General features: G+C 48.6%; 8 protein-coding genes across 8 annotated transcripts; 4 read left to right on the plus strand and 4 right to left on the minus strand.

The window, feature by feature from the left end:
• Positions 1-5,103: 5,103 nt before the first annotated feature.
• BT62DRAFT_630041 (uncharacterized protein) lies at positions 5,104-6,200 on the minus strand. The gene is made up of 3 exons (XM_043181680.1): positions 5,963-6,200; positions 5,302-5,906; positions 5,104-5,249 (listed from the first exon to the last, which is right to left on the minus strand). The coding sequence occupies exons 2-3, from the start codon at positions 5,899-5,901 to the stop codon at positions 5,226-5,228; spliced, it is 624 nt and encodes a 207-aa protein (XP_043033843.1). The 5' UTR covers positions 5,902-5,906; positions 5,963-6,200; the 3' UTR covers positions 5,104-5,225.
• A 1,190-nt stretch (positions 6,201-7,390) lies between these two features.
• BT62DRAFT_910846 (uncharacterized protein) lies at positions 7,391-8,101 on the minus strand (the record flags this gene model as incomplete). The annotated part of the gene is made up of 4 exons (XM_043183816.1): positions 7,391-7,641; positions 7,694-7,868; positions 7,917-8,009; positions 8,063-8,101. Coding segments are annotated over 4 exons (558 nt in total), but the record flags the coding sequence as incomplete, so codon positions are not given.
• Positions 8,102-8,193: 92 nt separating this feature from the next.
• BT62DRAFT_630110 (uncharacterized protein) lies at positions 8,194-9,766 on the minus strand. The gene is made up of 5 exons (XM_043181681.1): positions 9,105-9,766; positions 9,021-9,053; positions 8,777-8,972; positions 8,289-8,727; positions 8,194-8,226 (listed from the first exon to the last, which is right to left on the minus strand). Exons 1-4 carry the CDS (start codon positions 9,596-9,598, stop codon positions 8,470-8,472), a joined length of 981 nt encoding a protein of 326 aa, XP_043033845.1. The 5' UTR covers positions 9,599-9,766; the 3' UTR covers positions 8,194-8,226; positions 8,289-8,469.
• Positions 9,767-10,639: 873 nt separating this feature from the next.
• Positions 10,640-11,970, plus strand: BT62DRAFT_976004 (haloacid dehalogenase). The gene is made up of 7 exons (XM_043189217.1): positions 10,640-10,769; positions 10,828-10,879; positions 10,936-10,999; positions 11,064-11,186; positions 11,250-11,324; positions 11,379-11,443; positions 11,507-11,970. The coding sequence occupies exons 1-7, from the start codon at positions 10,661-10,663 to the stop codon at positions 11,751-11,753; spliced, it is 735 nt and encodes a 244-aa protein (XP_043033846.1). The 5' UTR covers positions 10,640-10,660; the 3' UTR covers positions 11,754-11,970.
• Positions 11,971-12,364: 394 nt separating this feature from the next.
• On the minus strand, positions 12,365-14,794 carry BT62DRAFT_1080961 (uncharacterized protein). The gene is made up of 6 exons (XM_043179623.1): positions 14,204-14,794; positions 13,774-14,147; positions 13,007-13,716; positions 12,860-12,945; positions 12,599-12,802; positions 12,365-12,542 (listed from the first exon to the last, which is right to left on the minus strand). Exons 1-6 carry the CDS (start codon positions 14,665-14,667, stop codon positions 12,464-12,466), a joined length of 1,917 nt encoding a protein of 638 aa, XP_043033847.1. The 5' UTR covers positions 14,668-14,794; the 3' UTR covers positions 12,365-12,463.
• Positions 14,795-16,108: 1,314 nt separating this feature from the next.
• BT62DRAFT_630204 (uncharacterized protein) lies at positions 16,109-19,207 on the plus strand. Its single transcript, XM_043181682.1, has 5 exons — positions 16,109-16,637; positions 16,687-16,779; positions 16,832-16,963; positions 17,029-17,079; positions 17,129-19,207. Exons 1-5 carry the CDS (start codon positions 16,422-16,424, stop codon positions 19,079-19,081), a joined length of 2,445 nt encoding a protein of 814 aa, XP_043033848.1. The 5' UTR covers positions 16,109-16,421; the 3' UTR covers positions 19,082-19,207.
• Positions 19,208-20,132: 925 nt separating this feature from the next.
• Positions 20,133-22,334, plus strand: BT62DRAFT_630215 (uncharacterized protein). The gene is made up of 6 exons (XM_043181683.1): positions 20,133-20,352; positions 20,415-20,547; positions 20,601-20,683; positions 20,744-20,827; positions 20,894-21,915; positions 21,950-22,334. The coding sequence occupies exons 2-6, from the start codon at positions 20,454-20,456 to the stop codon at positions 22,122-22,124; spliced, it is 1,458 nt and encodes a 485-aa protein (XP_043033849.1). The 5' UTR covers positions 20,133-20,352; positions 20,415-20,453; the 3' UTR covers positions 22,125-22,334.
• Positions 22,151-22,372, plus strand: BT62DRAFT_832662 (uncharacterized protein; the record flags this gene model as incomplete). Its single annotated transcript, XM_043182409.1, has 1 exon — positions 22,151-22,372. A coding segment is annotated over one exon (222 nt), but the record flags the coding sequence as incomplete, so codon positions are not given.
• Positions 22,373-22,557: the final 185 nt, after the last annotated feature.

Below are 22,557 nucleotides of genomic sequence, written 5' to 3' on the forward strand. Positions count from 1 at the left end.
AATGCGCATATTTTGCTATTAGGTGAGGTATCATATAACTGACGTCAGGTATGCATCAAGTGTCGGTGTCGGGGAAAATGTAATGTTGTGCGATCATGCTTCGAAACAATTACATGCACTTTGAAATAGGAAGCGGTAGTGGAAGGAACATGCAAGAACGAGACCGGAATGACATATCCATACGGCCATATCAGTTGCTCGATGAACAGTGCTCTGGTCTCATATTATCATCACACATCTAGGTGTATGTGGATTCTGGGTTGTTCGAACGTCGAATGCGGGCATTGTAATTGTCGCCGGCCGAGTGATCACGATACGATGAGGGTTGCTCCGAGTTTCCACAACGGTTTCTCTGGCAACCAGATATCGCTCGCGAGATAGAATCAAAATACCGACTTCGGGTGAACTTGGAGGTTGATATATATCAAGGAAGTATTGCGCCTATGATACTTATGTACGTCAACTGTATGACAGTCGCTGGAACAGCCGTACCTCCTTTGACCGCAGTATATCATGGGTACTAATGCCATGCACCTTGCCCTGTGACGAGGGTCCGAGTCACCTTTACGACTGCGATGCCTCAAGGAATCTTCCAAGCAGAACGGCTTAATCCCAAGATAGTGATAAGACAATGGATTATGTACAGCCAACCAAAAAGCCATGCTGTGGTGTGGTGATATGTGGCACAGAGTGCTCAGCACAGAAAAAAAATTGCCTCAGTCTATAAATATCACAAAAGGATGAAGCTTTGACAACTAAACACATACCCTTGTTATGTGTGGGCTGCAAATATTGATCATTCAGAGGTCATGTATTGCCTTCATCTTTCACACCATGGCTATATGCAGTCAGTGAAAGAGCAACAGTGATAGCAGGTCCTGGTGAGCAGCTCTCTCTATTTGAGAAAATGATCTTGCATGAACCACAGTTTGTCTCCTGTTATTACACTCTTCTATCATTTCCCATATCACATGTTCTTTCTTGCTATACATGTATATCACCTCCTGGCCCTATCAATCAATATATAAGCTCACCATAGTTACCTGTACATCTCAGTTGTTTCACTCTCACTGTGGCTGAGGTGCATATACCTCACAATGTCTGCTAGTATCTTACTTACTACTCATTTACAGTTCTCACATATATTCTTCATATATTAATAATCTGTATCCTTCTGGAGTTCTACAGCATCCAATTCAGTTTCTTTTGCAACTCCCAAGACAACAGATTCACAAAAGACCACCTCTATCCCCCCCTCTCTTCATTTCTACAGGCCAGAATCAACTGGTCAGGATTCATCCTAGTGAAATATTTCAATGCCTTGAATCTTAAGCTGATGTTTGCCCTGACAACAACAGTCACCTGGTTAAGTCAACTGAGTGACCAGAGACATAATCCTGTTTTGTTTGGCAAAGAATTGTTCATGAGTCTTAGGATCCATGGTGAAGGTAGATGATAATCCTGTTAGAGAGCAGCATGTTATAGCAAATCTGTGACAGAGCAACCTGAACATACATGTGTGCTCACTGTATCACTAGCATCTATTGTGTAATGCTACCATAATGATGGTGATATGCCAGGCAGCTATACCAGATAGGAGAATGAGTATATTTATTGTTTTTCTACCAAGTTAGCTATCTTGTACCCACTGTAGTAGGATATAATAAGCAAGTGATTACCTGGTGGAGGCACAATTCCCTCAGATGTGACATCTCTATGTCTAGCTGAGACCAGAACACTAGTGGACTTCTCTGTTCTGCATGTGAGGTTCCCAGGTCTGAGAATGAGGACTGTTATGCACATGCCACCAGCCTCCATATCATCTCAACCAACCACAAATTCAATCATCAAGTTCCACTGGACTCCATCCATTCCCTATTACCTACTAATTTCATTTTACCATTATTATTTCACATCCATATTTCACATTGTGGTATCTAGACTCTGAATATGATAGTGAACAGTTGACACTGGAACTCAATGGACTCTGACTCAGAATTAACTACTAATAGTATATAAACCATATACAATTGTTGTAATTACTTAGTTCAGATATCAACTTGGATAGCCATCTACACTTCATGCTCACTTCAGCTCCTCTTTATCTCATCCATCAGATTCTGCTCTAAAGGATATTCCTCTTCACTTCTCCAATGGAACTCCATTCTGTTGATCCAAATCCTTGGGCCTTGACTCAAGAGTGATGTTGCCAATAGCTTTGTTGACATCCATGCACTCTGCCAGTCCCTGTGCATGCACTCAAGCCTAATCAATTGGCATGTTCCTAACAGTATATTCAAACTCAAACCCTTGAGTCAAAAAAATTTTCATTATGTCCATCACATTCACCCAACCCACAGAAGCTGATTCTGAACAAACCCAGCCCAGCCACTCCAACATGTTTTCCATGGAAGATATCCTGGCCTCTGCTTCAAAGGAACAACCAGGCCTCTTCAGATTGGCCTCTGGTGATGTGCTTGATAATGGCTAAGCAACTAAGAGAGGCAAATGAGGAATGAACTCTTAAACCCCAACACCTAACCACTCAATGCATGATCACCAATACAGGTGAGTTTGGGTGGTTTGAGTACAATAGAAGCACTCTGCAGACTCAGATAAATCAAATATGAAGATATAAAGGCAGTTTATTCAAGGCAAGTTTGTGTCCTAAGATGCAATACCTGCAAGGGTGGTAGGAATACAGATTTATGCAGCATGAAGGTTTCTTATCACACCTCTTCTCCTCTTCATGCCTCCTTGCCAGTTGCTACCCTGTTGTGTGACTTGCATAAATGCACCTGATTGGTCACCTTGCACTGTATCTTGTATGATCCCAGTCCAGAAAGCAGAGAATACCTATGAACCATCCTCAACCCAGTCCATATTGAAAACTACAACTTCTAGAATTTGTCAAGAATTGTTCTTCAGTATATCCTTGTCTTATCATGTCACTATCCTTTAAGATAGTGCATATAGTTAATTCTTCATAGTGGCTTCATGCAATTTACCATTATCAAAGTCTATGAACACTGTTCCTGTACTCAGTATCTCAATATTTGGATAGGTATTTAATGGCCTTGCTGTTGCTACACCCATTCTTTGCATGGAGAGAATATCCACCTTATAATTATCATGCTCTTCCAAAATTATGCTCAAGGCATACCTTACTGGCTTTGTATGGGTATTCAGGGCCTTTTCGTTAAAGCCCACAAGGGTGGCCATTTGCGCCTGATATTCATGTTCGATAACTCTGACTTTAACTATTCGCTTCGTGACCGGTATGAGCAACATTTATACTACCCGGATGTACTTGCGACTGCAAAGTAACCCTAGAATCCATTCACCGGAGTACGGAAGCTCTAGATGAAAGGAGCAAATCTTTGCGCCGCTTTCATGACTATGGAGGTCTGTTGATGAAATCATAATTTGAGGAGGTTTCAATGTTGCAAATGCTCGTCCCCCGGCATCGTGTCCTGAAGAGGCGTATTTCTTCAGTATTCTTAGCTGGTATTTTCTGACAGAAGAGATGAGATGGCCCAACGGAACTAGGAATCCTTCTGCAAATGAATGGGCGCAGCAATGGGATAGTCCAATTTCAGGAACAGAAAACTCGTCGTCGACGCTGACTAACGGGCAGAGATAATCAATGCAGTCTCCACATGGTATGGATGCTCCTAGAGATATCTCGTCTGCCGGTGACGATGTTCATGCGAAGAAGGTCAGCTTCGGTAGTATCATTCAGGTTGTTATTTACAACGCTTGAGAACTTACAATGAAATAAATAGGCTTTTTGACTATGGCTACCCGTTCATGTACTCCATAACTTACACCACTCACACCGCTTCCGCTCTGTCTCCCTTTCTTGGCACGCTAATTGACATACAAAAGCAATATTAGTCCAAGCCAATTCACTGACGACCATAGATTCACTGGCGACATTGTGTGTGTGGGAACGCTTGACGAGTCTCTGCCACGAGATTCTCCTGCACGTTTCTTTACTGTAGCTATTGTTGCATTCTCCCTTCTTTCGTTTGCCAAATGTTCTTTCATTACTTTTGCTATTCTTTTTGTTCTCCTCATGTCACTTCCATCATCTTAAAACCAAATAGCCACTCACATATGCACTACCATGACCACTACTCCACTCAAGTAATTATTCCTTCAGAGTTTGTACCGCATCAAACACTATACCATGTCCATTCTCATCAATATTTTCCTATAGACTCGGGAGAATTTTACAGAAAACATTCGTCAAAGCAGCGGTCTACTCCAGTACGATCCTTGCTTGGTACGTCAATGACGATATATATATAACCGCGTACCCAGCCTCCGCAAGGCTTCCAATCTTTGGACGTTTACCTCTGAGATATCATACGACGCCGGAGCATGGAGCGTCAAGCTCTCCAACCCCCCATTCTCAACCCTGCGGGACTCCAGAAACCGGACGACAGCATCTTGGCAATTAACGATGCTATCCCCCATGGCAGACGCATCGATATCGACAGTTCGAAGTCGAGGAAGGGCAGTCGATCCGGTAAGAATTTCAAGGACACCTTGAAGGAGGGCAACATTTTCCAGCCCTTCGATCAAAAGCTCCTCCAGATTCTCAAACTCATCCGCTACGAGAAGCCCTCCCCAAACATTCGTGGGGGCCCGCATAAGAACCAGACGCTTTAATGCACATCGTGATCTACGCACAAGGCGCGTAATGCTCTCGGATAGCCCACAAGGGCCACCGAAATTGATTCGAAAGTGCTCAAGAGCAGGTAGAGTGAGACTATTGAGCAGAACTGTGATTGTGGAAGGATAATTGGCATTGGTACGGCATGTCCTGGGGAAGACGACGTCCAGTGAAAATGATTTGAGCGATGTTGAATGTACGGAATCAGGTACGGGGTGAGATGAGTAGAAAGGAGATTGCTCAACATGTTGGAATGCCACGGTGGCAAGATTGGGTGCGAGCTTGATGAGTGCGAGAGCATCTTCGTTCGAGAGAGACCCAGCGACTACCACGGAGTTTATTTGTGTCCATGGAATGATGACGCGGCCGGGATGTAGAAAAGGTTGAACATTTTCGACAATAAGCCGACGAAGGCTGGTAACATTACGCAGCAGCGGGACTTCCTCGCGCATTGTGGTAGACCCGTATTCGCTCGAGCTGTATTGGAAGCTAATCAGGGCATCCAAAGGCGAGTCTACAGTCCGGAGACTATCCTTGTCCAAGTTCAAGTGTTCCCATCGATACGATGCTGACATTAAGATGAGGAGGAATGACTGTGGAATCGCGCCACGAAGTCTCACTTGGAGAGGATGGTTGGCGGAACGGTAGATGTGCATGGCAAGTAGCCCTGCTGCCACCAGATATGGACGATTATTCTGCGGCTTATGGTTCCAGGAACCGAATGGGGGCGGCGGAAAAGTCACGTCGATCATGGACCACATTCGAGGGTACTTCAACAATACGTGCCTCCAGTTTAAGCAAACCATGCCAAGCTTCCATTGATACGGAACACCAACGAGCGGACTCGACGAGAGCATCCCTGAATTGACGGAATATGAATCCTTGGCCACCCTCATGGTGTGTGCAAATATTTCACGTAAGACGTCAACAGGCAAACGACGAACGGGGTTCAAGACGTCAGTACAGCGCTGCATGTTCCAAACCAGACTATCCCGCTCCTGCAATAGCCCATCCAACTTTGCCTGCGCATCGGCGATACGTGCCTCAAGGTCGGCCAAGCGCGACTCACTAGTCCGCCGTGTTTCTCTGAAGAACGCCTTTTGCGCCTCAGACGGTGGTAAATTGGTGGAGAGAAGTGCTTTTATTTCAGGATCTGGAGCAGGTCTAACCAACGGTATACCTGCACACGTCGCACCGCATTTTGAGCAATTATGAGGCATATCGACTACAATCAGGGTGATTACTATTGTGTAAACATTGACCTAAACGACATATACGTACAGCTGCTATGTGTTTCCGGCTATGGTGTGAAATTGTCTCGATGTTGGGAAACAAGACGGGGAGGCTGGAAGCAAGGAGTGCTGTCCACGTTGCGACAACGAGGCAAAACCAAGTATGCTTCCCGGACCCGGTTCCGGCAATCCTCGGCAACGCCTAAGATAAGGTAGAGATCCGCAAATCGTGAATATTTTGCGGCCAACCCGCACGACCGAGAAGTAGACCGAAGACTGAAGAGGAGGGCGTCGTTACGCAGGTGATTACCATCGACTGACGGGTATAATTGGTGTCATCGTAGGTCCCGAATACAACGATCGTAATCATCGTAATCTCAAGTGCAGTAAGTGGTATGCTTGGGTTTCTGATTAGCGGCACGAAGAAAGAATCGAACCGAATTGCCTACAATTGATAAGAATAAAATTTGTGCTATGAGAGCCGTAGAAAATAGTGGCTTTAAGCAAGGCGACTCTTTTCGCTGGCCGCCACATCGACTGAAGAAGCGGTCTTGAGCTTCGATTTTCCTTTTGTCCTTCAAATGAAACTTTTATCGCGGACACAGGGGATTAGTTCCTCAAGTATTATCATCCCTGCGTTCTCGACCAATATATCAAGCCAGCCGCGCTCGCGCTCGCACTTGCCAACAAATGCCGTCACGCTTAATAACCCAGAGCTCCGCCTTCCAATAATTGTTGGAGGATATCCGTACGTTGTACTACACCATGACGCAGAACGGTTGTATTGTTGCAGAAGATGATAGTCGGTGCCGTTGGAACCACTGGGCCCGGGCTCCAGGTCTTCCAAAAGATGCTTATTCAGCTGAACGGTCACATGATGGGACCCACTGCAAATAGCCACCAGGCACAACGGGGGGTTGACTTGAACTCTAAATTCCAGTCTGGAACCGCATGTCCTTCGAACGACAGAGACTCCTCCAGATGGTGAGAGGAGAAACAGCTACAAGGCCGGATCGCGAGTCCTTTTTCCCAACTGCAAAGAGATGGGTCGTCGTCGGAGAAAGGAAAGGGTATGGAATGAGTGAAGCACCCTTTTTTTTATATGGGAGCCGCACAATGACCGAAACGCGTCATAGAGAGAGGATCGTCGCAAGAATTGCATCCATGGTTATTAAGAAGTAGTGAATCCAAGGCGGTCGGGTTTAGGTGATTCATTCAGATCCTCCCTTTATCTCATTCCCCGTGCCGCAATTATATAGCATTTGCATACGAGTACGTTTACATGAAAGTACAACATTAGTCTATAGCGACCGTTTCCATAAAGCAATGATAAGCTTCTCACATCCCAAAATAATACAATCCATCTGAAAGTCATGAAAAATATGAAAATGTCCCTGATAAAGCAAGGAAGGAAGCAATAGCAATTCCTTACAGCTCACACCAATCCCTTTTCACCCCTACAATCCATTCCCGGCATTCATGCATCGACCTCTGCCTTTCTCGTCAGTAAGAAGCTCGCTTCAAAAGAACCAAAACTAACCTCTCCGATACCCAGGACATTCTGGATATCTAACAGTATGCCCTCCGCTTCCTCTTCAGCCTCCTCTCGCCACTTATCCTTGTACTTGTCACGACTGCTGACCTTCCGGTGCAACAAAACATCCAAAACGGCCTCGCTTACCGCTGACACTGAAAGAAGGGATATCGGGAAGTTGAGGATGTCAGGCTCTATATAAACCGTAGCATCAGAGCACGAACGCAAGGAAAGAGAAGAACGGACCTAGTATACAAATCATCAAAGACCTCCAGGTCTCTCTCAACACCCAGCTCCATTCACCTTCGTCTGGAAACAATTCACGTAGCGAGGGCAGCGCATCTAACAACTCATCGAGGACACCTACTGGCGTCCCGCCAAGAACGTAGCCGACGGCAGATAGAAGGTCAGCTTGAGCATCCTATAATGGAGATCAGTGCGACAATAAACAGAATGTGAGCAAACATACATCCAAATCATCAAATCCTATCTCGTGCGGTGCGAGGGCCTGCAAGCTGGAAGCATATACAGGGAGGAGGGGTGGGAGAAAGTCCCGGTGATACTAGAAAAGGCATCAGTGACGGAAAGAAAAACCGAAGATACAACAGCGCCTACCTTGATGCTAACGGCAACGGCACCGACGGCCATATCCCACACCGTATCCTCGAAACCATCACATTTCTTTGCGGAGGGATCCCGTCCCCATTATCGCACCTCCGTCAGATCACACAGCGATGCTGGCTTTGTCATCCGAAGCCCAGGCTAAACGTCGGTTACAACTGTACGTTTTGCGGGAGCATCAGCGTCATCAAATATGGGAACTAGGATGCCGTAATCAAACCTCCACATTTGATGATTGGGAGAACGCCATCGGCATAGGCCAGAAGTTGCGGCGGAAAGTTGTAGGATGGATTCTTGAGGTATGTCGATCATTGCTAATGAACACCTTTTCACTGATGAATCGTAGGCCACCTTGCGACGCCATGAAGGCGAAGATCTACACGACCAAATCACGGCCCTCTCTACCTCAAGAGAGACTCGGTTTCATGCGGCATATCTCTTCCTTCTCTTTTTCTTCTGTTCTGGTGGGGCAGAAGGAGTGGACGTGTAACACCGAACCTTGAAGGGAGAAAAAGCTCCGGTGGTAGATGCACATAGTTGTTCCTCTGAACAGGCACAGGTTCCGGCGATGATGGTGCTGTCGGTATCCAACCGGGATCAGGGGGTGAGTTCCCGAGGTGAGGAATATGAAAAGTGCCAGTCGGTGTGATGATGCGCGTCTAAAAGGCTATATGAGTCCCGGTTCCGCAAGATATATATGATACGGACATATGTGCTTGAGGTCGACCCAGAGCTGCCGGATGAGGAAGAAGACAACAAAGTGTCAGCTCGGAGTGATTGCGCGCGACGTAGGCTTGCTGGCTGGGAAACTGAATATGAGCGGTGAGTTGGTCGGGCCTTCTTCCTCGGAGAAGGCATATCATGATCCTTTCGTTCAGAACGAGAGCGCTTCCAGCCTCTAAACCTTCATATAACAATGAGATCTGAAAAAGACAAGGCTTTGCTGACGTACGTAGGAGTCGTTTCATCGGTAATGGTAGAGCATCTGATACAGACAACGTCAGTACGAACGCTAGGAAAAATAGGTGCAACACACCGGCTGCGACAACTTTGAATCCTTTTGGGACTACGAATGTCTTCAAGAGCGTCTTCCCGTGGACGTTTTGTATTGCCTTCTGATCCTGGCGAGAAATAGATATGCGAAGCAGGGCTCACGGCTGAGAAAGAATAATTGCGATCCATGCTGGGTGTAGCGGTAGGGAGAATATTTTGAGGAAATGAGCGTAAAAATGAGTGTTCGGTAGACGGCTGTCGAATCATGGAAGTACAAAATCCGGAGTGTCTCTTTTCCTCCATTTCCAAGAGGTACTGGAGGGCATCAGAGAAGTCGTCGCACCATGACGTCATCTGTGATGAGGAACGTTGTGCTGGTGCAGAAAAGTCGTTGCCATCGGATTCTATCGCACCGTCGTCTTCATTAGATTCGGAAGATAGTTCGTCCTCAAGGCTTCCAGACTCTTCTTTGATAGAGCCTAGTGATTTCGTACGGGACCGAGATAGAGGAATCCGGGAGCACCGCCAAGAGAACATGGAGGGAAAAGGAAGAATATGCAAGTAAGGAAAAGGAAGAAGGCTGGTGTGACATGCCGTACGCGTCTCGCTCACGTGATAGTTTATCAGCGCGTCTGTTATCTTATCTCCCCGGCCGGTATGCGTTCGCGGGGCTTCGGGACGGTAGACCGATAGCAACTTCAACCACGACCGAACGCGATGTACTAGCACGACCCACCATGCCCATATTATGCAATATCGGTAACATCTTAACCATATGCATACCTCAGAAGATATTCATATGTCAGCAGAACATGAATACCGAACGCTTTACACCAGTCAGGGAAAATCTACGAGTTTATGAGTGAGCCCTGAGCAATGAGTTGAGGATCAGTTGATAACTGTTCGCAGAAGAAACATAATGTGCCTTTACTATCCAATTTTGTAGGAGACCCTCGGAATTTCAGCCGCTCTATATGAGGGGAGGACCGAGCACAATATTTGGTGTGGTATGTAATGCCAATGAGTGAAGAATGTGATGTCGCGGACATTTGGGACGCTGGAAAATAGCGCAACACCCTCATGGAGCACGAAAGCTACAGAAAGCTTTGTCTCGGCGCCTTCAAAGTCAAGCCCGAAGATCTGCAAGGTCTTGATATTTGGCAGCAACGCCAGACATCTCGCCAAATTTTGTGAGTGTGACTGACACGGTCCTGAAATGTTTCAGATAATATCTGTCAAGGACGAAATAAAACATACTCCACATAGATAGCGAGGCTTGGATCTCTGATAGAGACGAATCCAGCGTGTCGTAACAATTCTGCCACTACTTCATGACCATATTTCCCAACCAAAGAATGGTTTGGACGGCCGTCATTCCGGAGGTTCTACTGGTGCAGGCTCCCAGATGCGTGTGAACCGCTCGAAGTAAATACTTGGGGATAAAGCAGGGTCATCGGGCCAGGATATCGGAATAGACGGCAGGTTGCAACATGACAGTAACGGTCCGTGTTAGTAGATGGATCCGATGCAATTCAGTCTATTCGAAATTCGGACCGAGGAGCCGAATCTCCTTACTCACCCACATCCATCAGCCCCAGTATGGAGGGCATTGAAGCACTTGTTTTTGATGTCTTTGGCACCGTTGTCGATTGGCATGGATCTGTATGCGCGGAACTAAAAGATCTGGGACAAAACCTGGCTTTAAACGGTGCGTTATGAGGACTAATCACCATCTTTCGCATGGTCGCTCGAACACTCTCTCGCAGCCGACTGGGATGCCTTCGCCACCGAATGGCGGAAAGGATACTTGACAAATACGTGTGCTCCCCCCATTCAATGATTTATTTACCTTCCCTGATAACTGATCCGTATAGATCCCGTATCGCCCGCGAAGGAGCCGGCAGCGGTCCTTTGAATGTTGACGTTCTGCACAGACAGGTGTTTTTCTCCTTCTTTGCCCCGGGCTGCTGCGCTACGAGAGCTTACATTGTACCCTTGCTAGATTCTGGACGACATGCTGAGCTCGCCACGCTGGGCGCCCGTCGGTTCGAAGCTAGACGAGCAGACAAGAGCTCACCTGAACCTCGTCTGGCACCGCCTCAATGGCTCGTACTCGACGAAATCAGTGCCGCTGAGGAATTGCACCTGACCCCCATTTGTCTGTATAGGATGGCCTGATACCGTCGAGGGCCTCTACCAGCTCAAAAAGCACGTCATTCTCACGACATTATCCAATGGGAATGTCAGACTGTTGGTAGACATGGTGGGGGGTTTCTACTCGACTCACATGGCTCACGTACTCACGAGGGCTTCGCAGGCGAAGCACGCGAACCTTCCTTGGGATCTGGTTCTGTCGGCCGAGCTGTTCTCGTGCTATAAGCCGTACGTCCCCACGCCCTTCAAAGTCAGGGTTCTCGCTGGCTCGGGCTGACGCGCGCTAATTAGGAACCCGGAAGCTTATCTGGGCGCTATCAAACACCTCTCCGTCCCACCGGAGAAGTGCGCTATGGTTGCGGCCCACATCTACGACCTCCGCGCCGCTGCGGCGGTTGGGATGAAGACGGTCTACGTCCAGAGACCTGGAGAAGCTCCTGAGAATGTCGTGGTCAAACCAAGTTCGGAGGGCGGCGAAGTTGACGTTGTGGTGCAGTCTTTTGTGGAGCTTGCTTCTCTGTTCAGCGAGACGCACTGAATGAATGTTACCATGCCGTCAGGTGTGATAACTACACGCTTTGCTTTCACTACGGTCGGACTCGGAACGTCAGATTAACGTTTCGGTTATTGTATGGATCACTTGTTTATCGAGTTCCTGTACCATGTTTTGTAGGCTTCTCTGCCACTAAGGCTCTAGTACTATGTCTACCTCCCGTTCTGTTTGTCAGTGTACCTGAGAATTCGGAAGATCATTGTGAAAAAATTTCCTCATTGATCTAGGTTCAAGCAGGTGGATGTTGGATGATGCATCATCATCGTCTTCGCCAAATTTGCGCGACTCGGGCCTACCACAACAACGTTGGTTCCTCGGGTTATTTTTATGATTAATATTGTCGTATAGCTAGCTCAAGTTGACATTCATCTGTTTCTTTTTCGATGTAGTGGAGTGGTGCATGCATAAGTGATCTCGATCCAGTGAAAAACGTTGGACAGTGTTAGTTGTCGATCATCTCGATATTCAATTTTTCAATCGCTACTAGCGACACTTTCCCCCCTCCCCAAGGTCAGATAATCCACATAAAGCGATTGTATATCTTTTACAACAGGATTACGGTAACGTAATCAGCCTCTTATAGGCCTAAGGTAGGTAACGAACGGTCTATATGCAGTGGGTGCTTGTGAGTACAAATGATTGGGCCAGTAAAGAAAACAACAAATGAAAATCCCTTAACGAAAAAAAAAAAATGTCTATTCCGACTTTTCCCAATGGTTATAGCTCATCGCGGCGCGATCCGTACTCATAACACGGGCATATTCCAGGAACACTCTGTAGCCGTCAGTCAGCCACGGACCCGGCAGAATAATGAGACTGAGGATACGAACCTATAATTATACGCTGTCATATCCTCCTTTCTCCAGAAAGTGTGACTCCAATCCCGGCCTGCGGAAGCAATCTTTCTTGCGAGATCATCGTGGTTGTTGTCTCCTTTCAGATCGCCATGGAAGAACACGAGGGTGTCCCAAAGATCGGAGTAGTCAACTTGTATGGGGATGTAGTGGACCCAGGGCATGAGCCTGTCCGTAAACCTGAACGCAGAGTGAGTTTAGCTAGGCACGGCACGGTGGTCAGAGAGAGTCACGAACCATTCGGGATAGATAGTCGACTTGAAGATGAGGGCGTGAGAGGACATGAGCCGTTTAAAACGCCCGGACCATGCGTTGCCGTCGACCTACATAGAAGAGATTGATTGAGCAACGAAGGAAAACGGAAACCCAAACACGACCACTGACATCAAAGATATACTTGTACCTTGCCTGCTCCGTCTGTGACTGCCCTTTCGTGAACTCGTACAACGTGGCCAAGACCTTGCAAACCTCAGGATCACACTGTCCAGGATCGTTCGAGAACGCCATGTCGAGCATCGCCGGCCCGTACCTCGCCTTCGGAACCAACTGGCCCTTCCCCACTGGGTCATCCTTCGAAGTCGGTGGAGCCAAAATCTTCACGTTATCATCCATGCCTTTCTCGACCCAGTCCATCATCCGTATGCGTTGCGAAAGGGGCCACTCCAGGTCCCGATTGTGATAGATCCCCGTCGTGCGGCCTCGCCACTGCAGTCGATCATCGGTCTTCTTCTCCCATACGATGTCTTCCTCGTCGGAGAGCTCTCCCAGCCAGCTGACCATGTGCGCGATGGTGATGTCATGATGCAGGAGAGTCTGGGAGTAGGCGAAAGAGGGGAACATTCGGTGGGAGGGAACAGGGCCTTTTCCCCAGGGGAGGAACTGGCCGTGTTCGCGAAGGAGGTGTGGATGCAGGCAGGGATCCATTGTCTTTCTGTGGTCGAAGACGAAGGTTTTAGGAGCGTCTGGTGGCGGGGGCGGCCAGGATACATTGAAGTTGAAGTCGATGGGATCTTTCCAGGCGGGCGAAGTTGGGTCGCAGCCTGAGATCCATCCGTGATACTTGATAGGAACGACGGGATGCTCGACATCGATATCTGTAGACAGCGTTAGCTTGGCAAAGGGAAAAAATAAAATAAAGCAGGATGACGTACAAGTCCCTGCACGAGCGTGTTCGAGGGCTTTCTCCCGGAGTTCCCAGTCCGTAGCATGCTCCGGATTGTCATGCGGCTGGAAGACGGCGCGGAAGGGTGGCAGGAAATCGTCGACGTCTTCGAGTAGTTCACTAAGCATGCGGGTACCATCAAAGACGCGGTCGTGAGTACTGGAGTCGCGGATGGTATAGTTGACAAGTCCGGCACGGTGTCCTTCCTCTTTACCAAAAGTAAACGAGTCTTCGTGACCCTCCCATTCTCTGACGATCCTGATTAGATCGACCGGGTTGACGCCCCAATAAGGCTCGAGGTCTCGGTATATCTGGTCGTACTCGTCTGGAAGCTGAACGTTGTTCTTCTCAACATATTCCCACCTACGTACACACACAAGCTTAATTGCGAATAAGTGAAAAAAAGGGGAAGCGCTCACCATTTATCGAATCCACGAGGAGGAGCTCGCTTATATCGGCGCTCGTATTCGATCACTGCCTCGTTGAGAGTCTTACTCGCACGCTGCAGCTTGGCTTCCCACTTCTTCTCTGAAAATTCGATGAGCTGGTAGATAGGATGCGGGCCCTCTGGATTCATTTCAAGCAGCCCGTTCGACAAGAATTTGTGCATGGGCAGACTGCCTGTTTCAGCTGCGATCTTTTTGTCCGCTGCGTTGTGCTGCAAGTTTCCTAGACCTCCGAAATTCCCCCACGAATGGTACACGGGTTTGGCGTGTTCTACCGCAACGGGTTCGATGAAAGTCTTGAATGTTATATTAGTGGTATGCGATCCGTAGAGATTTGTCCAGAATCCGCCGGCAATAATAAAGAGAGTAAAGACCGTGATGATGGCCACTTGCCGCCCTTGGCTTGCCCTACGATGAGTTGGAGTAACTCGTAGCATACTGAACAAAAAACGGAGGACAGATGGGAGGGAAAGGGGGAATGAGTGTTAAGGGGTTCTATCACGCCAAATTAAACTGAAGAGGGGTATCGTTATTTACGGAGGCCATATCCGGAGCAATTTTATCATGACAGCGCGGAGTATACTTAGAAGGCAAGGCGCGTGTCTTGTATTGTAAGCCTTTGATGCCCCGTCAGTGTCACATAAAACCGAACGGTTCCGTTACTGTTCGATTATCGTTCGAAAGATTTTGTGTGGTTGGGCGCGACAGCCGATGATTACCATGCTAAGGCCTGTGCAGCACTCCTAAAGCAGTCGTGACAGTCTACTGCGCACATTAGTTGCCTGTCAAATCTTCCAAATGTTTTACTAGCCTGTTTCTTCCGCAAAACAGAACTGGAAAAGAAACTACCAAAAATGGATGCAGGACCCGTGGACTTGTGCCTTCTTTTCCTTGTTTCGGCATCCCGCTTCAAGGTACGCACTGGGTACGCAAAGCTGCGCTCAAGTTCTCAGCGGCTGACATTTTACTATCAAATCAGGATCATCCAGGCATGAACAGGCATGGACGAGACTCGGAATTGAAAGTGTACGCTGCATTCCTGCCTCCGTGTACACAGTTCGATAAGGCACCTGAGGATTACGATGTTTCCCTGGCGACCACGACGTCGATATCCGTGAAACTATCAAGTGCAGATTGAAAGGATTCGTTTATTCCTGAACTCCTTTCTCCGCGATGTCGGTGATAACTAACAACAGAGTGAGATGACAGTATCTGGGTGAATAGGTAAGTAAAAGGGTCCACGTAGATATCAGGGATTTGGAAGTTGATTGGTAACAATCGCAGTCCTGGGCCGCCAACGAGCGATGAAACGCCGCCATCCTTCTCCTTCTAACAGGACGGCGACTATATGTCTTAGAGGCCTTCCGTTCAGTACTACTAGTAGTACTACCTGTAACTTACAGTAACTTGTGGTGTAACACAGGGATGGGTTTGTTTTCATATGCTTCTGCGCTGTTATCGAATCTTGATTTGCTGCCAGACACGGCAAGACTTCGCTATCAATGAAATACCGAAATTTTGAAGCTCTGCCACTTTTCCTTTTGAGATCCTTGTTCCCTCTCATTTTTATCAAATTTTATGGCGACGATAAACCGTTCCTTAGCAAATAAAATGAGAACCGAGCTTGGCCCACTCATTTGTTTGCATTCTAATATGCTCTTCATCGCATCAAGCTTAGTTCATAGGCGGGCCGTACATTATTTCACTCCGTTTAATCAGTTTCTTATCTGCATTGTTCACATCTTAGCCATATGAACACCAGGCGCGCTGGCAACTTCCAAGTTGGACGCGACGCGGCTCAGATCATGTGAAACTGATGTCATTCGAAGATTGCATCAACTAGGGGTTACAGGACAATGCTTAAACACGAATCATCATCTTTGACCCCAGGAACTGGAGAATTCAACATATCCTAACTAAAGGAACCTCCAAAATGCCTTCTATCACTTCTCGTTTTTCTCATCTGCGGATGATAAGTGTTAGATACTGATTCACCTGAACGAAAGGTTAGACAGGTCTGGGACCAACCGGACTGGTCATGTGATGCCCGCAAGATGGAGTGGCCCTGCCAACAGAAACAAACTCTATGATTTTACCAGTCACCCGCGTCGGTAGGCGTTTTTCACCTTCTCACTAAGACGCCTCCGCGACTCGACTTTGGCTGGTCGGGACCTCGCTGGAGACAACAGCGATGTCCGGATCCTCACTGTCGAATTGGGATGGTAGTTTAACGGATCAAAAACACTCAGATGCAGACCATTCTTCACTTCAGGGGCCAAATAGTGCCAACGCCCTTGGTTATTATGGATCCATGTCGCGTTGTCATCCCCCATATAATGGTATCGAGGGTACTTTTGTCACTGTCAATGACGTTGTGCAAACTGTACCTGTTAGCGGGATCAACGAGGCACGTGGCGTCCCTAAGTATTTATTTTGATTTCTCACGTCGCGTCTAGTCGCAATCATCCAGAAATATTTACAGCGCATCGTATCCTTCGTATAGTTATTTGACGGCTTCACCAAGTTTACCCTCTTCGTGGTACTCACCGGTAATGCCCTCATTTTCGTCCTCCCGTCACCTGGACTCAAGTCGTCGTCTAGTTCTACCCAGCCACCACGCAAGTCGATCCGTCAATATATGATTCACAAGTAGCAATGCAAACGACCAACTTTCCTGCCGAGGATAATTGCTTTCTTCATAATGACGAAGAAGCTGCGAGCTTCATTCCGCAGGTCTGTCTTCCTTGTTTTTTTTTTCCCTCTGGAACAACTAGGATTGCTTACCCGATGTCGGATAGAACATGTCATCGCATGCAGCAGACGATGTGGTGGCCATAACGAAATCCAATGTACGTGTCTCGTAACACCTTAGACACGCCCTTATCCAAAGTATAATAGATGTCTGCCTCATTCCTCTCTCAAGATCCCCAGGACTCATCCATTCAAATTCCCGAAGACCGACTATCGCAGTCACTATTCACTCCCGAACCTACTTCACCTTTTTTTCTGTCGCCACTCTTCACTCCCGAACCTACTTCACCTTCTTATCTGTCGCCACTCTTCACACCTTCGCCCCCTCCGAAGCGTCGTCGAATTCTCATGTCCCACGTTGCGATGCCACCCTTATCTCATCACCAGGATGCCAGTAGGACCGTGACAGTTTCAAGGGGCCCTAGGGAAGCCAAAGCCAAAGCAGTAGACCTCATACGAGAGCATCAAATGCTTCGCACCGCTTACCAGGAGGAGGAAGCCCAGATGGTGAACGGCCCTTACAGCAGTAGCTTTCGTCCGCTCATGATAAAACGCAAACGCCCACAAAGTCGAACGTATAGCTCTCAGGACGAGATCTCAGCGGTGGTGCAACCAAGTCCAAGTAGACAAGCCGAAGTTAGCTCATCACCCAGAAACCGGAGTGTACTGTCAATCGAGGGTATGTCTTCGCCGCCGCCGCCGAGAAAGAAGAGAAAGAGGGATGAGGTGCTTATTGGCGTGGACGAGTATAATCCGTGTCCAGATGTGAGCGGGAGGGCGAGCGTTATCTGGGATCTATTGCCGAAGAAACCAATGGTCAAGTCAAAGCCTTCCAAGCGAATGGAGTCCGTCAGGTCGCGAACACACTCAGTTGAGGCACGCATGAAGTCAGTCAACTGTCGCGCGAAGACCATCGAGGAGTCTCTCAGCCCCGACCAGGAACCAGTCATGACTTTCTCAGTTGACTACGATGATACTCTGGAGCATGTGCGCCCCATCGATGCCCGCGAGGGGATCTATGAATACTCCATGCAAAACGATAATCCCGATACCGTTACCGAAGAAGCTTTGTCTATGAACCTGCAGTTCGTCCGGAGACGGCTGGATGGCGATACTGTTGCCAAAGATATAGAATGGCATGATCCTGAGGCAGAATCGGGACTTGGAGTCGACGTCGGGACTTCCCCACCCCCGCCTATGTCTGCAAAGGCCAGAGGCAAACAAAGAGCCGTTCCCACCGTCCCTGCAGAGGACATCTTGCTTTCTCCGGCATACGATATCGATACGAACCTCGACAACAATTATGTATACCTCGAAGACGATCATTCCGTCTCCCATGATCCCCACACAGGTCTATCGGAGCCACAAGTTGGTCCTGCGATGTATTTTCCCCTTGTACAACATTTTCCTATTCACAATTCAGCTACTTCTTTCCCTTCCTCGACGTCGTTTCAAGCAAAGGAGCAGCTACTTAGTCCCCTCCACGATTCTTCTTTCCAAGGCAATTCGCGTTTGCAGGATTCCACTCTTGGTTTGCGGTGCCATCGGTTAGAGGACTCAGAACTGTTGCACAATGGTACTATCGACCCGTCTCTTTTGAGTGGTTTTGAGTTTATGGACTATTCGTCGCTGTCATCGTCGCCGTGGGGATCTCCTCCCAAGAACAAGTCGCTGTCGCCGTCATGTCTACCAAACCCACCTTCCACTCCCGTTCAAATTGAAGCAGAAATGCATCCTTTACCATCTCCGCAATGTCCCACCGTCACAGCGGACCAGCCAAAATTCCACGGTATGCTGGGTGAATCGGAGATGTCGGACTTGACTTCCCTTGAAGACAGCAGTTGTCCGTACATTGATCCGATCCCTCTCGAACCTCCTCCATCGCCAAAGCTGAAAAAAACGTTTCCAGTGAAAGTGGGCCCTCCCGTCCGGGGGAAGAGATCCGAGTGGCCTATGATGGACAAGGAATCCTTTTGCCATCAGTGCAGAAACCGCTCGTTTCGAGCATCCGTGTATTGCGGGTGCGGGAAGGCATACTGTGTCAGGTGCATTAAGATAAGGTGGGGGTCGATCGTTCTCAGCAGATGGGTGGCCCATTGACTTCTTTTCAGGTACGACAATTTGGAATTTGATGCCGATGCGAAAGATTTCGTTTGTCCGAAGTGTAACAATACGTGCACATGTGATATCTGCACCAGGGCTAGAGGCGAGGTGTATCATTCAACGAGGGTTGATTCCACCAAGCGGGCACTGCCCACAACGCGTACAGTGGAAGCGGATCGCACGTCGGTTTCATATTCACGTTCTGGGCGAAAATCACTCAAGTCACGGAGGGCTAGGGACGCTGAGGGAATGTATACGGAAGAACGTAGTGCAGATCACAGCGCACTTTCGTCGCACGTCCTTGCTCGTACACAGCACCAGCGCCAACGTCATGTGCAACAATGCGACCCTCCACATGTTTCTATCCTCGGTGGTCGGACTACTATACCTCCGCTCAGTGAACGTAAGCAGGGTCCAGTGAAATTCTGGGGTACTATCTACGGGTTTTCTGGGGAGAAAGTTGGGACGGCATATACCGCGGAGGATGGGAGTTCCAATACGCTCTTGGTCCAGCGTTCCAGAGTGTTCGCTGGGGAGATTCAGCCTGTCTGGGGGCTAGGTACCAATCCGTTGTTGAGAGAAGTGGATCCTGCGACCAAAGTGGTGAACAAGGACACTCAGACGACTCGGAAGAGGAGGTTCGTCGGACAGCAGGCGCCCTTGTTTATGCCCTTTCGGACGATAGATTCCTCCGGAGTTATGGAATATGGGTCGGATGCGGATGCTGATGGAGATGACGATCCTGAGTGCTAGGGAATAGGCTCATGCCCAATGACGAACATCCTGGGTTTGAGTGGCGGGGGGGGCGAAGCATTGGATCTTGATAAGATCGGCTTGATTGATGAGGACGTGACGTCGGCTGCTATCATGGCTCTGAAGCAGATTGGCGTGAACGCGATGGTTTCTACAGAGTAGATGCGTCGTTCGTCAGTGGAGTAGTTTTGGTTATTCTTACGATAAATGTATCTATAAAGTTGAAGTCCTCTTTGTAGCTTATATCCAAAGGATAAATGTACTATCGTATTGTTCAATGGCCATTGTATTCCTAACTGAACCTTTGGACAGTGTTTCCATCTTGCCGATGCCCGGGCCAGAGTGTAGCAATCGACCCTATTTGGCATATTTGACTGATTCACTCAGCCTTCCACAGCAACTGAGCACATTGTGTTAGGTTATGTTACGCCGCGTTGGCTCCGTGCGTCATGCGGGGGGCAGTCAAGCAAGATCACAAGGGTGTTTGTTCGGCTGCCGCGCGCGTTTGTTGACTTGTCAGTGCCATATTTATCTCTTGTTCACTTTTCATCATTCGACTCTAACGATACCCCCATAGCACTTTTACTAACCCCCCCTTCCCCCCCAACTATTGCTCATGTATGCCGATATCAGGTCTTTGACCAGAGAGCTCGCTACCGTCATCAAACGTGGATCCGAACGTGTTCGCACACGATCGTTGTTGGTTTCTGGTAAGTTGTCCTGTACTCAAAGTAGCCTCGAGTGTTCATCATGGCCATGTTAGCTGACCGCGACTCGATACTTTTGCAAGTCTGTGACTGGGCTATCACTGGTGGACAGGACGCGTCGGTCCAGGAGGACGTTACGGTGAGTTAGTTGGTCATGTCAGTAGTCGCTGGGTGTCTTTGCTCAACTCTTGTCTGTTAGAACGACACGGAGGTGGTGGAAGTTCCATACGTTTGCTCCGAAGACGATGGCGAGTCTGAATCTGATTCACAGACGACTTTCGACGTATGTTGGATTGCACCTTGCAGCATGTTTCTTGGGCTGAAAACGATGTTTTTTTTTTTTTTTTAGTCCCTTGAGAGCGACGACAGATCCACCCTGTACAACAGCTCTTTCGACCAATCGGGAAGGACATCCCCCGATGCCAAGCACAGTTTCTTTGACCACAGCCATGGTTCTGTAACCGCCACTCTCCCACGATCTCCTGTTGTTGCACAGCGCGAACGACGAACCCACACCCACACCCACACCTTCGATCTGAAAGCAGCTGCAGAGCTCGAAGAGCAGGTTGATATTCTCCATCACCAGAATGGTCAGCTAGAAGAAGAGGTTCAACACGCGTTGGAGCAGAGTCGAAACGAATATTTGGTCCATTTGCGGGTGGAGCGTGCTAATTGGAAGGGCCGGTTTGATATCCTGAAGGAGGCCGCGAACGAGATCGAGCTGAAACTGCACAGCTCCGAGGCTGCGCGTCTTCGTCTGGAGCAGAGGCTGTTGGACGCCGCCAGGGAAAGGGAGATGTTGCAGGCACAGCTTGAGGAAGAGCAGTCGGAACAATCCCGGCTGAAGCGTCGTCTTGCCGATACCCACACTCAGTTACGGCGGAGATGTTCTGAAATGGAGGACCTGGTGGTTCGGATCAATGCTGCCGCCGAAGAGACATCCTCCCGTGTGGCAGCGGAACGAGATAGTGCGCTAGCGGCGAACGTGATCGCGCGTCATGCGATCTCCGTTTTGGAGAAGGAGAAGGCGGAGGGTAAAGCTTTGGCTCTGGATATTTGGGATGAGTATGAGCGTGTTCGGTCCGCGGAAACGAGCGCTCGGGTGAGGGAGCAGGAAAGGGACGATGCTCTGGCGTTAGTTTCCGATCTTCAGGGCCAGGTTTCCGATTTGAACGAGCAGCTTCAAGCTGCTCATGGGAAATGCGAAGTGCTGGAACAAGAGGTACTTCAGCTACGGCACGAAGCCACTCGACAGGAGAGGGAAGCAGAGGAGGAGGAGGAGACGAGACGGATGGAGGCTCAACGTCAGGTGGAACTGGAAGCGTCGAGGAAGAGGATGCAGCAGATGCTGGAGGAAGAAACACAGCGGAAGCAGCAGGCTGCTGAGGAAGAAAGGCAGAAGAAGGCAGCGGAGGAACGCGCTATCCAGAACGAACGGGAGGAACGAGAGCGTCGAGAGCGAGAACGGAGAACAAGATGGCGCGAGGCGACGACGGCAGAAGAAGAACGATGCCGTAGACGAGACGAGGAGAATTGGAACCTCTCGCTCGGTCAACTGTGGTCCTACCAGAAGGCGATAAATCGGTTTTTATTCGTCTTGAAAGAATTCGAGACGACCCAATTCTCCGAGTCTAAACCCCTGACGCCCTCGGGAGTGCCTTGGCCTGTTTTGATCGGTCCGAACCGATTTTATGTGGGTATGTTGGAGGATTGGACGCTGGCCGACAAGTTCTTTGAGCGTGCGAGGAGATCTCTTCCTTTTGATGCGTACAGGGATCTTATTTCTAGGACTCGGCAGACGTTCCATCCAGACCGGTGGAGATCGAGGAACTTGTTGAATACGGTGATGGACGATTCTCTTCGTGCTGTTATTGAGGACGCCGGTAATAAGGTTTCGCAGGCCGTTAACCGTAAATATCAGGATCTCTTGGATATGTCCTAGACCTCTCTTCGTTACAAGCTTTGGTTATCAGGCTAGATATGACCCTTTAATTGTTATCATGCATCTCCTAC

The sequence above is a fragment of the Guyanagaster necrorhizus genome, assembly GCF_019112545.1.
Source record: "Guyanagaster necrorhizus MCA 3950 unplaced genomic scaffold BT62scaffold_51, whole genome shotgun sequence".
In the NCBI taxonomy this organism is placed as follows: domain Eukaryota; kingdom Fungi; phylum Basidiomycota; class Agaricomycetes; order Agaricales; family Physalacriaceae; genus Guyanagaster; species Guyanagaster necrorhizus.